This window comes from Pungitius pungitius, chromosome 5, assembly GCF_949316345.1.
Source record: "Pungitius pungitius chromosome 5, fPunPun2.1, whole genome shotgun sequence".
Classification (NCBI taxonomy): domain Eukaryota; kingdom Metazoa; phylum Chordata; class Actinopteri; order Perciformes; family Gasterosteidae; genus Pungitius; species Pungitius pungitius.
This window is the reverse complement of record NC_084904.1, coordinates 24020663-24035844: the sequence shown is the minus strand read 5'-3', so window position 1 is coordinate 24035844 and position 15182 is coordinate 24020663. Positions and strand designations below refer to the sequence as shown.

Genomic DNA, 15182 nt, shown 5'->3' with positions numbered 1-15182 from the left:
TGCCTGGTCTGATGAGTCTCGATTTCTGCTGCGACATTCGGATGGTAGGGTCAGAATTTGGCGTCTACAACATGAAAGCATGGATCCATCCTGCCTTGTATCAACGGTTCAGGCTGGTGGTGGTGGTGTCATGGTGTGGGGAATATTTTCTTGGCACTCTTTGGGCCCCTTGGTACCAATTGAGCATCGTTGCAACGCCACAGCCTACCTGAGTATTGTTGCTGACCATGTCCATCCCTTTATGACCACAATGTACCCAACTTCTGATGGCTACTTTCAGCAGGATAATGCGCCATGTCATAAAGCTGGAATCATCTCAGACTGGTTTCTTGAACATGACAATGAGTTCGCTGTACTCAAATGGCCTCCACAATCACCAGATCTCAATCCAATAGAGCATGTTTGGGATGTGGTGGAACGGGAGATTCGCATCATGGATGTGCAGCCGACAAATCTGCGGCAATTGTGTGATGCCATCATGTCAATATGGACCAAACTCCCTGAGGAATGCTTCCAGCACCTTGTTGAATCTATGCCACGAAGAATTGAGGCAGTTCTGAAGGCAAAAGGGGGTCCAACCCGTTACTAGCATGGGGTACCTAATAAAGTGGCCGGTGAGTGTAGATATATAGATATATGTCATCAAACTACGGGAAATAAAACTGCAGAAGAAGCAGAAAGTCTGACATCATCATTTATTTTTCATCACCTCTCTTCATCCAACAGGTGAGAACGGTTTTCTAATCGTATTCTGTTAATTTAACCTCAACTTAATCTCTAATGTCTAAAAAACACAAATTCCCCCAACTTCTTCTAAAAAAGAAAAGCAAACAAAAATCAATCAAAATGTAAATGCTAACAGAAGCTAACATCATAGTTTAGAGTGTTACCATGCTAACAGTTAAAATGTTACACCAACAAACTGCTAATATCCAGATGCTAACATGTTGGTTATAGTGATCCTAACATTAGCTGATTACCACTAAACTCAAAGTACAAAGGACATATAAACATCACAACATTAGTTCTTTAGCTTTGCAAGAAGAAACTAAAGAGTAAAACTGAAGCAAACATCTGGATGGGTTTTACTTCTGTAAACTCAAAATGTAAATGCTAACACAAGCTAACATCATTGAACAAGAAAGTATTTCCATCTGTCTCTTTTGAGATATAAAGTTATTTTTTATAGTATAGAGTATAGAAACCAAACTGAGCAGGAGACCAGAACAATTTGATCCTTATAATTTCCATGATGCAACTGAAGTTTCATGTCATTGGCAAGCTCTTTCTAAACCCGTGAGTCAGATGAAGCCTATGTCTCCTACTCACTCATGATTGGCCAACCGATAGAGGCCCGGGAATACTCTGAGTGGACGACTCAGTGGCTGTCTGCCTGCCCTTATTGGCCAACTGGGCGTAGATGCGGGACTTGAGGAATCGTGGGTAACTGTCACTCTCCATCAGGCTCAAGATCTGATCCTGAGCCAGCTGGAAAGACATTGGGTCAACGCCGACACGCAGGCCCCGATTGGTTGATTCCCTGACAGAAGAGTCCACATTGACCTGGAGGCAGGGAGCAGGAGCAGTCACATGACTGGTCTTTATATCAACCAGAAGACAAACCGGCAGACAGACAAGTACCTGTCTCCATGCGTTGACGGCAACAAACTCGTCGTAGATTTTGGCAGCTCTGGAGGCCATCTTGCTGTGGGAGCGTGTCCTCTTGAATTTCTCCACTGCCAACCAGAAATCCAAGTTCTCCTCGCTGAACTCTGACTTCAGGAAGTGGCGGAACACCGCCAGACCATCTGAAAAATGGGAAGTGAGCAGGAAGATGGTTAAATGGTGAAGAACGCCACGACAAGGACAGGAAAAAGAGTAACATACAGCAATCACACAACATACAACACAACACACAGAAGTTAGTTACATGTATTATTATCATATCTCTTAAATCATAAACATTCAGTCCCCCCTGGTCTGAAAAAGGATTACAAAATCAAGCAGATGCCCTTAAGAACTGTTGTCTTACACTGATTGGTCAACAGAGCTTCCAAACCCGTCCCCCACCTGATCACCTCTCCTGTAGACGGCCTGTAAGACAAAACACAGGTACCTTAGAACACAAGGACCAGGTATGACCCAGGTGAACTCATTTCGCATCGTCTTAAGTACATCCTTGTTCCCACCTGTTCCTCAGAGCTTTCTCCAGACTGTTACAATGGGAAAAGGTGCTGTCTTCTTGCCGCCGTAGAAACAGCAGGCGGCTACGCACTCCAGCGGCCCTGAGGAGGAGATGATGACGAGTCAAAGAGACAGGAAGTAAAGAGGCAGTTTGTGTGTGTGTGTGTGTGTGTACTTACAGATTCTTGGTCTTCTTCCTCGGTTGAAAGCTTCTAACATCTTCATCCTGAACAAATAAATAGACAACTTATCAGACTCTACATGGTTCCCCCAGAATCTACTGCTGCTCTACTGGTCCATAGTGAACTATCAGACTCTATTGGTCCCCAGTGAACTCCATCGGACTTTACTGAGCTCCACCTGTCCCTAGTGAATTCCATCAGACACTATTGAGCTCTACTGGCGCCTAGTGAACTCCATCAGATGCTACTGACTGGTTTCTGCTGGTTTGCTCTGTATTATTTTTATGACAGACTGTACAATGGTCTACCTTGGTGCCATTGAGCAGCAGCAGCATGTGGTGCAGTGACCCCTCTTCCTTGGTCAGCTGTTTCCTCAGGGCGTGGATGGAAGGGAGGCGGGGGAAGGACCCTGTGCCGGGTTCAGGGTCAAAGTTCAAGGGGCTGGTTAGTCGATGGATGCTGCTGTCGGACACGGAGCGGTGCGCCCGAGGTTCCTGCACTAGAGAACCCTCGGAGAGAGAGCGTCGCAGATCTGCAAGTCTAGGGGTGAAGGTGAACACCTCCTCCTCTTCATCACTCATCTCCTCTTCTTCCATCATGTGGAGATGGTAAGAGCTGAGCAAGAAGCCCCGCCCTCCAACTCTTTCCACATTCTCTAATGTTTCTGAGGTTTCCTCTGCTCCTCCTCTCTCCTTCCCCATTGGAGAGGGAGAAGGCTGGAGAAGGCGCTGACAAGATATAGAATTAGGTGAAGAGGCGGAAGTGTATGGGGAGAAAGTTGAGAAGGGGGAAGGAGGAATGGAGTAGGGGAAGGTAGTGGTGGAGTTGTAGGTAGACAGGCGGGGGGGTGTGAGTAGGTCACAGGGTGAGGAAGTTGGGTGGGTGAGGGGAGGATCAGATGAAGAGGAAGAGAAGGAACCCTGAGTGAGATGGTCAGACTGACCGAGGGAGAGGAGGCAAAAATCTGAGGGAAGGTCTGAGAGCTGAGGAGGAGGAAAAAGAAGGTGTTAATATTTCATAAAACAGAAAATTCCGAGCAGATTGGACTCAAAAATCAGAATAAAACATTTGTGGTTAAAGAACGAAAAAGTGACAACGAACTGAGACGAGGCGGCAAGACAAGAACGAGGCACTGAGACAGAAGCAAGACGAGGTGACATGGACAACGACACAAGAAGATGGCGAGGCGATGAGACAAGGACGAGGGGACGAGACGGGACAGGGCGATGAGACATGGCAATGGGACATGGCGATGCATCGAGGCGACAACACAGGAACGAGGCGATGGGGACAAGGCGACAAGGACACGGCGTCCAGGACAAGGTGTCATGGTCGAGGCGTTGAGGATGGGGCAGCAAGGATGAGGTACAGAGACAAGGGCGAAGACACGATGACAAAGGGACACCAAGGTATACAGGGGATGCAAAATGGTCACGTGTCACTTCTTCTCCTGTTACCTGGTGGTTTTGAGCTAACGACTGTACGTTGTCATGGAGACAGAGACTGACTCTAAGTCTCTGCTCGACGCTGAACGCCTCGAGAATGAAGATACGACGCCACCGAGTCTGGGAGCTCTGCAGGAAGTAGATGTGCAGCGGCTCAGAGGGCACTACCCCAACACACACAAACACACACACACACACAGTACAGCTGACCAATACCACCTTCTGATTGGCTGGGATCATAAACACATCGAAAAATAATTAATGAAAAGAGAGGACGTGTGTGTACCCTCTCTGAGCTGCAGGGTGTTCAGGTACAGAGGACTCTGAAGGACGTTACAACGTCCAGCTTCGTCCTCTCTGGTGAAAAGCAGGAGATCACTGTAGATCAACACTGTCACCTGACGCACAAAAAAACAGACAGAGACACAGACACACATAGAAGTAGTAATGATGTCACCATTATGTAGTCAGAACAACGTTACTGTGACATTTGACCTCTGCTAGAGTTGTGCAGAAGCCGTATCATCTTCACTGAAAACATGAAACTAAAGAGCAGCAGATTCCCTGTGTGTGTGTCTGTGTGTCAGTTTGTGTGTGCATTTATTTGTGTGTCTGTGTGTTACTACGTGTTAGCGTCTGTCATATGCTTCAGACATTTGGATAAACAGTGTGTATTTTTAAGACGTAATACATTTACTTGTACTTGTACTGTTACCTTTGCAGGCAGGATGTGGGCCTGGTGGAGAATCATTTTCTCCAACATCAGCAGGGTTCTGTCTGGACTGCAGAGGTTCAGAGGCTGAAAATTCAAGGAACACATATGGAACCCAACATCAAAAACCCGACATCAAAAACCAAACACCAAAAACCTAACATCCCGTAATACAGAAAACCGTGTAAGACAAGTTTAATACATAGAATGAATGAATGAGGTAGCGCAATACAATTTCACAAAGGTGAAGGGATAAAGTGATCCTTTCCATTACATAGATCTAGTTTACCATATCTATCCACTCCTGTATCGTGGGCCGCTCAGGAAGCAACACGCGCCTTGTGAATGCTTTTTTGTAGGCTGCCAAACAGGCATTCACCTGGACGCACTCTTTGGAAATTGATTTTTCCCCAAAAATAATGCAGAAACACATGAGATTTGCTGCATTTCCATTTCCTGCCACCTAAAGAATATATCAAGGATTTTGAAAAACTTGTCTATGCTTTTATCTTTAGTAGACTCAACTAATGTAACGGTGATTTTACATGTCTCTGTAAAGAGTCTATCAGAAAGCTCCAGCAGATCCAGAATGCTGCAGCTCAAGTCCTTGCTAGGACCAGGAAAGTGGATCACATGACTCCAGTTCTCAGGTCTCTACACTGGCTTCCTGTCAAACAAAGAGTTGACGTCAAAATCCTGCTGTTGGTTTAAAGCAGTGAATGGTTCAGTGCCAAAGTACATTTCTGATCTACTGATGCCTGATGAATCGCCATAAACCCTCAGGTCGGCTGGGACTGGTCTACTTCCTGTTCCCAGAGTCAGAACTAAACATGGAGAAGCAGCTTCAGTTTCCTCTGCTCCTTTAAATTACACTTTACTACATTAAAGACTTTTCTGTTTGCTGCAGCCTGCAATTCACCATTTAAAGAAATTCGTAAACTACACTGAACATTTTATTCTACTTTCAGTTTTTTTAACAGTTGTCTTGCCTTGACTGAAATATACCGACATCAAACCAGTCGTCATGTGCTATTGAGAGGTTGCCTTCTCTTTCCCATTTTTCCTTAATATATAATGCATAGTGGGTTTTTTTCATAGGGCCTTCGTAGGATCTAGAGATAATTCCCTTATTTAGATAATTTTGGTAGGCACTGAGAAATATTTTCAGTATTGGGTCACCAAGGTTTGTGGTGTTTTTTAATGTAATGTTAAAAATGGTTTTGTGTCTGTAAAAATCTTATTTTTCAAAAGTATAGTCTTTCCTTGAATGTTGGCAAGTCCCTTTAGTTGTCCCTTTTCTGAATAGAGTGTTGTTGTACCTTTCAGGATCCAGGATTTAAGTCTACAATACATTTTATTTGGGTTGACTCCCAGATCATAGGCACACCATTTAAGTATTTGTAGTTTAATATCTATATTTTCTTATCCTGTTTCTCTTTTAGAGGCAATTTAATAAATGGGTTTAGTCTATAAGTTTTCCCAACTTTTTGTGGGCCAATACTGCATGAATTGGGGAATCATTCATAATGGAAAGTTCAACATCTTTCCATATAGCACAATCATTTGGGGTTCACATGGTGATTACAATGTTTAATCTGGACAGCAAAGAAGTAATTGGGTGAAGCCATTCCTCCTTCTTCTCTTGGGAGTTGTATTGTCTTCCCCTTGCCAAATAAATCTTAAAATGATATCCAAATCAGAGAGCTGTTTTGGGGGAGTTTTCACAGGAAGTGCTTGAATTAAGAACAGACAGAGAATATTCATTTTTACAGATTTATTTATATGGCTTAGTCTGAGGTAAGAAATATTTTGTTAAGACGAGGTGTAATTTGTCTCTGCTAATGTTGAGATATTTTCTGGTGGGTAGTTCAGCAAGTTCTGGTCAGAGTTGAGGTGAAATTTCTCTAATGTTTTCAAGAGGTGTACAATTAAAAGATTTGTGTTTTTTTGCAGACTTAATAGGTTATATGTATGTATGCACCCAACTGATTTTAGTAGGTTGATTGATTCGGAAAAGGAGTTAAGAGTGTGCACTTAAATAACTTCAAGAGATCATTGGCAAATAGGGCCATCTTGTGGTCTGATTTGTTTATACAAATGTTTTCTGTCTGTCTTATCTGGATCAGGTGAGTTATTTGCTTTAAGGCTAGAGATGGTTCTGTCTCAGTTATTGCTGTTGTTATTATTGGATTTTGATCTTCTGATGAAACAAGGATTTTTTTGCTAATTGTGGTTGTGTATATAAAGATATGTAGCACCATCTTGCTTATAATTAGGGCTGTCAATAGATTAGATCCGATCAATAGATATTTCTATTTCCTTTCGCATTTGGGTCTTAAATTGTGTGTTGTTTAAGATACTTGTGTGTAACCTCCGAAGGGTTTTTCCTATCTTATTGCTAATATGCACGGTGCATGATCATGATTCAGTCTCCGTACCCTGCAAAGATGCGGGTATTCTACGATGATGGCCCTCGGCTGTTCCAAGAGGCAACAAGAGACATGGCTACACAAGGATTTCTAGTGATTGTCGGGACTTAATTGGCTTGCTATCCAGAGTTTAATTTTACTTTTTTGTGGATTTTGGATAGCTTGCAGCCACACTTGACTTTATAAAGTCCTCTAAGGCTCATTTGAAACAAGCCTCTACGCCAGAAACAGCTGTTCTAAACCATCAGGATTTTCTGTTAAAAGTTGTTTCACTTTCTTTGTTCTGTGTTCTGTGTTTGTTTCTTGGATGATACGATTTCAGCGTACAACTGTATGTTATTAGGGATATTGAGAGAGCTTCCATCTGTGATTATTAATGTTTGAAACTATGAATGAGAGCGTCTTTAGGTTATTTCATTTAATGTGAAAGGGATCTTAAACCCAGCTAAGAGAATTCAAATACTGTCCAAAGTGAAAAGTAAAATGTTGTGCTCTTATAATAGACACACCTCACCTCATCAGAACATGAAAAATGAAATAGAATGGGGCTTCATAGGTTATATTATTCATCTTATAAATCAGGCTGTAGGAGAGCCGTGGCAATTTTTATATCACAAAAAGTGCAGAGAGGGAAAATATAGGCATGTTAATAACTTAAGTAACATATGTGCTCCTCCTGAAAGTGATTTCATTTTTTACAGAAAGACATTTAATGATTGAGGCTCCAGGAATGTTCATATCCGTGTTAATCCCACACTAGATTCATCAAAAAATTGGTGTTTTTTGTCCTAAGATATAACAGAATTCTTTCTTGTTTCACGTTTAGAGTTCGGACCTGGACAAAGATGGGGAAGATGAGGGTTTTGGGCGCCAGGGTGACGTAGGTTCCATAGCCAGAGCAGGCCAGGTGTGATTGGACAATGTTGCAGTTTTGATAGTCATTGTAGTTACTGGGCGGGGCTGATGAAGAGGTGGTGCATAGAGGCGGTGGCAGGGTAGAGGTGTAACTATTGAGAAGTTGCCCTGACAACCCAGGTTGAGGGTCGTGGACGAGGTTTTGACCTCTACTGGGATGAGTCTGGTACAGACGGCCTGAAGATAAACAACACAGTTAACATATAATCAATATATTCATTGATGCTGTGTGAACGATCAATAGTCGGTGTGGTATTACCGATGGTTCCATTACTGTCATGGTAAACCGGCTGCAGCAGCTAGAACACAAAGGCATTAATATCATTATCGTAAAAAAACAACATCAGACTGAAATGTTCTACGTAAGCTTCAGGGTTCTATGAAAGCTTCAGGGTTCTACTCAAGCCTTAAAGGTTTCTAGTGTTTGCTCTGGTTCTGATTAAAGTAGTTTTTCTAGATCTGATTAAAGGTTCTAGTGAGAATAGACTTGGATATTCCAAAGGTTGTGGCAAGAAGACACTTTCAGGCTCACCTGTCCTCCTCGGATCACAGGGGAAAGAAAGATATAGTTGTCTCCATCTGATGATGTCACTCGGGTACCCTTTAGTGTGGTGGTGCAAGAGTTCTGGGTCGCCGCCCCCTCTCTATCCCCCTCATCCTGTTCCTCCATCCTGTCCTTCCACAGAGAACCCAGAACCCCCAAACTAGACCGGACCCCAGATCCTTGACCGCGTCGGCGGCCATGTTTACTGTTGGTGGGTTTAGGCAGCAGCTTTCTGCTGGTTGTCTAGGAAACAATAACAAAACAGTCATTAGTGTTTGTGAACAGCGGGTGCTGTTTCTTTTAGAGCCTCACCTGTTTGTTTGTTGGTGGTTGGAGAAACTCCTCACATCCTGACCTGAGCTCAGGTAGACCTCGCCACACCACCAACACAATCTGAGACAAACAGCTCCTGGTCCAAGACACATTTAATTAATGTGGATATATTTCCTGATTCCTGATCACATATGTCAAACTCAAGTCCTGTCACGGTTTGGTTCTGCTTCCTGTCTTTGGTTGTAGTTTTCATGTCTCTTGTGTCCCTGGGTGAGCTTCACTTCCTGCCTTGTCCTGTGATTGCCTGAGTGTTTCCACCAGTGTCCAATCACCTGCACCTCCCTAGTGTATTTAAGCCCTGTGTGCTTGTTGTCCCTTGTCGCGTCATTGTCTTTGTTACCAGTCGTCGTTGGTGCACGTCCTTTGGCCTTTTTTTTTTTTGATTTTGTGGTGACTAAAGAGCACCTTCTGGAAACTCCTGCGTTTGAGTCCTGCCTGCCTTCAACCTGCACCCTCGCTTGTGACAAGTCCGCTGGATGACTTTAGAATTACAGAAAGGTCTCCACGCATGCGCTTCCATATCGATTCGTTTTGCCCCCCCGGTTGGCCGTACCGTCCCCGGCGCCTGCTGGTCGCATTGATTTTTAATGGTCTGGCCGTACCTGAAATGAGTTTGACCCTCCTGATTAACGGATATATGAATATAACCCCAGAAAAATCCTTTTCCAATTACATCTTCTAATGTAAACTGTGTGACAGAAGCTGTTGACCTGAGATTCTAATCTGCTCTCTATCAGGATTGAGGACTGCAGAGACCCAACTAGTGAATGGCCTTTGCACATAAAGCTTAACTAGACTGAGAGTAAACCAAACGGGTAACAGGTAGCATGTCTGACTCTGAGGGGGCGGGGCTACCTGATGGCATTGGCGAGGTCCACACACTTCCAGTTTTCGACAGGAAGACCGTTGAGCTGCAGGACGGAGTCTCCGCGACGAAGGCCGGAGCGATGAGCCGGACCTCCTATAAACACATTATGAGTGTTAACTACACCTCTGGACCGGAGATCCTTTTTTCTCCTCAAACAGATACTACATTTATACAGTTTGGGCCAATAACCAGGATGTGATGCCTCGTCCAATGAGGTGACATAGTTCATACAGCATATACTTTTTGAACGGTTTACTTTTTTTATTATGTTGTTTCTACTTTGAACAAATAAGTATTTCCACTGTGTTTATAATCATTTGTAATGTCTATAAATGTTAGAATATTTATACTCTTTATAATGTCTTTAATAGTCAAGTTCATAAAATGTATCACCTAGTTCGACCCCCTGAACTCTTACTGGACCGTCGGAGAAGATTATGAATCCAAATCCATCTTCTCCTCGAACAACCGTCACCTGGAGAAAAACACAGTGAGATGGATCTATGCAGTGCAAGTACAAATCTACATAGATTTGTGTGTCCACTCCTTTGACTGGTACTGCACATATGCATGTTCATATGGCCATTGTTCCTGTGGCTGTTAATACATTGTGACAATATTCAAAGTTAGTTTTTATAACTACCAAGATCATCACTGGAGTTCTTTCTCTTCCAGACATCCACAGGATGAATTAAATTCCTGCTCTCCAGAGGATGATCACTGCAGATTTTAGTGGCTGCTGGTGTTTAGCAAGGTTGACACATTCACGAGTTGGTGTGTCACTATGACAACCAAGAAAGGTTGCGTCTGCCTGAGAGTTTTCTCTGCACAAAGAAAGTTAAATGTCCCTGAGCTGAGACTGACAGGCGGATATTAAAACACCATGGAGGAGGTATCTAAGGAGGACCCTAAGTGTTTGTACTTCTCTGCAGGTTTAGATTAGTTCACACATTCTCAGAGACAGCTGGTGTTTAAGAACAGTGATAGATGTGACCTCACTGTGACACCATCAGCTTCCTATTCATCACAGGTTTAATCTTTCACTCGTCTGGTTCATCATGACACTCGTCACATCAATAGAATGAGGAGGCGGGGCTAAAGGAAACGCTACTGAGCATGCTTAGTGGGCCAGTGAGGATCCACAGTAGCAGTGCTAGTTAGTCCTTTCATATAGTCCTTTTCATATTGTGTTCCCATAACCAACGGGTAACTTCACAGTGACATCACTGTTACATAGTGCAGCTCTACAGCTTATGGCTGAATGCAAGCTGCAGCAGGAGGCCTGAAGACAGATGTCAGGGCTGAATGAGCTCCAGAGGCTCATGAACTGAACAGTTAGGTGTTTGTGTTTGTAAAGCCTATTCAAACACACTCATACACAAACACACACAAACTCTACTGGGACTCCACTAAATGTAGACCCTCAGATCTTGAAAACCCGTTAAAGCAGATTCACTTCCTTAAGAACCTCATCAAGAAGAGATCAGGTCCAGAACCCATCAGAGTTCTGATCAGACCGAGTGAACATTTATACAAAATTGATGAAGTCAGACCTGCGGCAGGTTCTGTCCGATGCAGATTTGACACAGCCTGTGGATCGTGTGCATAACGGCAGGTTGATGGTTCAGATCCTGCAGGTCTGCCCGGCCATCTTCAGATCCTATCTTCAACAAAACCAGAGCCAGATAGAAGCCAGCTCGGATTCAGAGTGCTGGATCATCCAAAGCAGGTCTGCATTTACATAACCAGAACTATATCTATCTTAGCCGGATGTTATGCAATACATGTATTCCAGGCTCAGCCTTTAGAGACGAAGAATACAGACTAATCCAAATCAGGATGTCAAAATACCAGCAACAAAACAAGTCCAATCCAGAGGTACCTGTCCAGATGAACCAGCGAGTGAGAGGCTCAGCGGTCTACTGGATGTTAGTGAGCAGAGCAACCAGGAAGTGTAAATCTTATCGTACGGATACATCCACTGAGTGTGTTGTTTCCTGCTATTCTTCTCACTGAAGGTTCCCAAACACAAACATATAAGCACACATACTTCGCCCCCTGTGTGAATGCTGTCACGCTGTCATCAGTTAGTATCGACTGTTTTCAGCTCTGCACTGAACTGTCGATGTGTCCTGGTCCGGTTTGCCTTCAAGGACTTCTGTTTGGGTCTGTTTTGCTCTAAAAGACCAGAAGAGTACACCCTTTCCAGGTTCTGTTCGCCCTTGTTGATCTAGATTGTGTCCTGATCTTGACATAGACCTGTACTGTAGACCGTATCCTAGTTCTGCCTGCCGTCACGGACCTGACATGTGTCCCCATGGTAACTAATGCATCAATGACACAAGAAGCCGGCTGTTGGTTCACTGGGAAAAAGAAACTCGTCCTCCTCAGAGTTGCTATTTTCGTGAGGACGTATCTGAGCTTCAGACCGTGACAGTGGGGACATCTAATTTCTGTCTTCACTGTTTGGGTTCTGTTTTGGATCGATCGGGTTTTGGTTTCAGGGAATAAGGTGGTGTCACCTGTGTCTGGCGGTAAAAGAAGATTCACTACATAATTCATCACATATTTAATTAGTCTTAGAAAAACACACATTTTTGACTTTTCTGATTACAACAGCACTCATCTGATTGGTCGTCAATAACATATCACTAGATAGAAGCTAGTTAGCTGCTAGGCTTAGTGGAGATGCTTCAAAATACACAAAAACTGGAGCAGTTTAACAAAGTGGCTAAACAACAACATGACGTATAATATAAACAATATGGATGAAAATCACAGATCAAGACCACCAAGTTCCAAATTACAAATGAAGACCAACGTCACCAAATCACAAGTCAACACCACCAAGTCACAAAAGTACATATTGAACCAACAAGTTACAAATCACTGATCAAAACTACAAAATCATCAAATTATAATTCAAGATTACCAAGTCCAAAATTACAAGTCAAGACCACCATGTGACCAAAGAAAAGTTCAAGACCGCCCAGTCTCAAATTGCAGGTCACTACAAACAAGTTCAATATTAATACTGAGTCCAGTCTTTTAAATGATACTTGCTTAAGCCCTTGAAGCTACATGTGCACTCACCGTTAGCTGCTGGGTGCCACTGCTCTCTCGGGCGTCGGTAAGGATGGTGGGGTTATGGTTTGTCGATGCCTTGTGGTTTGTTGATGACTTGAGTCCAGTGGTGGTGGTGATGCGGTTTAGGTCCACATCAGAAGTGGAGTCCGGAGTCCTCCTGAGCTCCTCTACTGGAAGCAAATAGCCACCGTCATCATTATCTGCTGCATTGTCCCAAGACCATGCACTGTTTTTCCAGAACATCCTGTTAGCTCTCAAAACAAACCAGGAGAGACTAGAGGAGGCCGAAGCATGAGAAACATGACCAGACCAGGAGAGACCAAGGTGGTCTTGTACTTCAACTCAACCTGAAGTGGACGGCTAGATGCTTAGATAAATCTGAACTCCTCTCACTTAACTACTGTGGTCTTCTTTTATTAAGTTTCATCCAAACTGTTTCCTGAAATTATTTAGGTTCAATCTCTATGATTCACACTGTGAATGAAGAGAAACAAATACTTCTGATTCCTCTCGTCTGTCCTCCTCTGATGAGACCGAAAAAAGAACTAAGCTCACAGTGTGAAAGAGCGGGGGGAGTGGTTTACGCTGAGATAGAAGGAGTGGGGGGGTTTAAGCTACAAAGGGATGGAGGTATTGTGAGAGTCACATAGTTACAGGGCAGCTTTTTGTCACCATGGTAACAGCGTGGACCCTCGGGGAGATGATAGAGAGATTCAGTTTTAATCTTAATCTACCGTTGAATCTATTCAATTCAATTCATTTTATGTTGTAAAGCCCAAAATTGCAATTTGCCTCAGAGGGCTTTACAGTCTGTACACATGCAACATCCTCTGCCCCGAAATCCTCACATCGGCACAGGAAAAACTCCCCAAAATATGAAAAAAACCCTTCAATGGGGAAAAGGGGGAAGAAACCTTAGGGAGAACGTCAGAGGAGGGATCCTTCTCCCGGGATGGACAGACTGCAATGGATGTCATGTGTACAGAATCAACAATGTAAAAGATGTACAATACATTCAACTCCTCTAACAGAAATGATACAAGTAATTGCAAGTAGCAGAACAGGTGTACGGCAGGACCACTGCAGGGACAACCACCATCAGATAGAACTTATAGATAGAGGCTTCTGTGGGGAGGGAGAGCAGAAAGATGTTGGGTTATGATGACAGTAATATGAATCATATTTAAAGTAATGATGATGGCAGCAGCAGGTGTCAGCAGAGCCATGAGCCAGGAGTCAGAACCGGGGTCCAGACGGAACTATGATTCACGGAGACCTGCTACCGCTGCTGCACTGTAAATACAACTTGCAATGGTTGCCTGCCTGTGTGACTTAAAAAGGCCACAGCCTCAGAGAAACAAAGCGTCAGGCTGAAACGACTCCAAGAGTGGTTTGACTCCAGACTTCAGGTGGGGAAGACAAGCAGTGGAGGTCAGGTGATGTGGAGCTCCGTAATTGATTTAAATATTCTGGTAGATGTATACAGATCTTTCTTCACCAAACAGGAGAAAAGGGGAAGAAACCTCAGTGAGAGACAGAGGAGGACCCCTCTATCAGGATGGACAGACTACAGGATGTCATGTGTACAGAAGGAACAATGTAAAAGATGTGCAATACGTTCAGTTCATATGACAGAAATGATTCAAATATGTAGAGTAGTAACACAAGTGTACTGCAGGACCACTGCAGGGACAACCACCATCAGGTAGAACCACCATCAGGTAGAATCACCATCATATAGAACCATCCACAGAAACAATGGGATGTGAAAGCACAAAGAATTCAGGTAAGAAGCATAGTGGGCAATGCTGGTTTATGTTAACGGGACTGGAGGCCCAGTGCTGGAAGCGGTGCGCTGCGACCCAGCGCGGAAATCAGCGGGGTCGTAGGCGGCCTGGAGGCGGACAGCCAGTTTCATTACCCAGTCAACATGTGCATCGACACCCGGGAAAGACCGCAAAACTATCCGGGGTCCGGGTACCGTAAACTGGCAGCTGGCTTCCACCTCCGAGGTCAGTGTGGCGCACGGAGAGCGGCGCCTTCCGGAGGCTCTGGGGAAGCCGCTGGCAGGAAGGCAGCTGGGGATCCCAGGGACCCCGCTGAACGCTGCGGGGCCCACCTAAGAGACGGGTTCCCCAGAATGGGTTCTGACAGGAAGTGAAGTTACCACAGGGACACAAGAGACATGAAACTACAAAATAAAACAAGACATGAACCCAAACCGTGACACAGAGACCCCCACGCCTGGCCGCCAACCCCCGGTTCCCCAGGCAGGCCATCACCTTCGGGTCCCTGCCCTCCCGCCCCTTGTTTGCTTCGCCCCCCGGTTCCGCCCACCCTTCTGGAGTGTTAAGAACCGTCTGGAATTCGGTCCTTGAGGGGGGGGTTCTGTCACAGTTTGGGTTTTCGTCCTGATTTATTTTTTAGTCTCATGCCTCTTGTGTCCCTGGGGTAACTTCACTTCCTGTCTTCCCCTGTGATTG

At 44.3% G+C, this 15182-nt stretch overlaps 1 protein-coding gene across 1 annotated transcript; it reads right to left on the bottom strand.

The window, feature by feature from the left end:
- Window positions 1–681: 681 nt before the first annotated feature.
- LOC119225536 (regulator of G-protein signaling 3-like) lies at window positions 682–14978 on the bottom strand. Its single transcript, XM_062562205.1, has 18 exons — window positions 14942–14978; window positions 14681–14818; window positions 12706–12869; window positions 10006–10087; window positions 9600–9705; window positions 8724–8820; window positions 8400–8654; window positions 8127–8166; window positions 7788–8044; window positions 4527–4610; window positions 4098–4209; window positions 3824–3975; window positions 2675–3349; window positions 2364–2410; window positions 2190–2285; window positions 2033–2094; window positions 1642–1808; window positions 682–1563 (listed from the first exon to the last, which is right to left on the bottom strand). The coding sequence occupies exons 1-18, from the start codon at window positions 14976–14978 to the stop codon at window positions 1330–1332; spliced, it is 2805 nt and encodes a 934-aa protein (XP_062418189.1). The 3' UTR covers window positions 682–1329.
- Window positions 14979–15182: the final 204 nt, after the last annotated feature.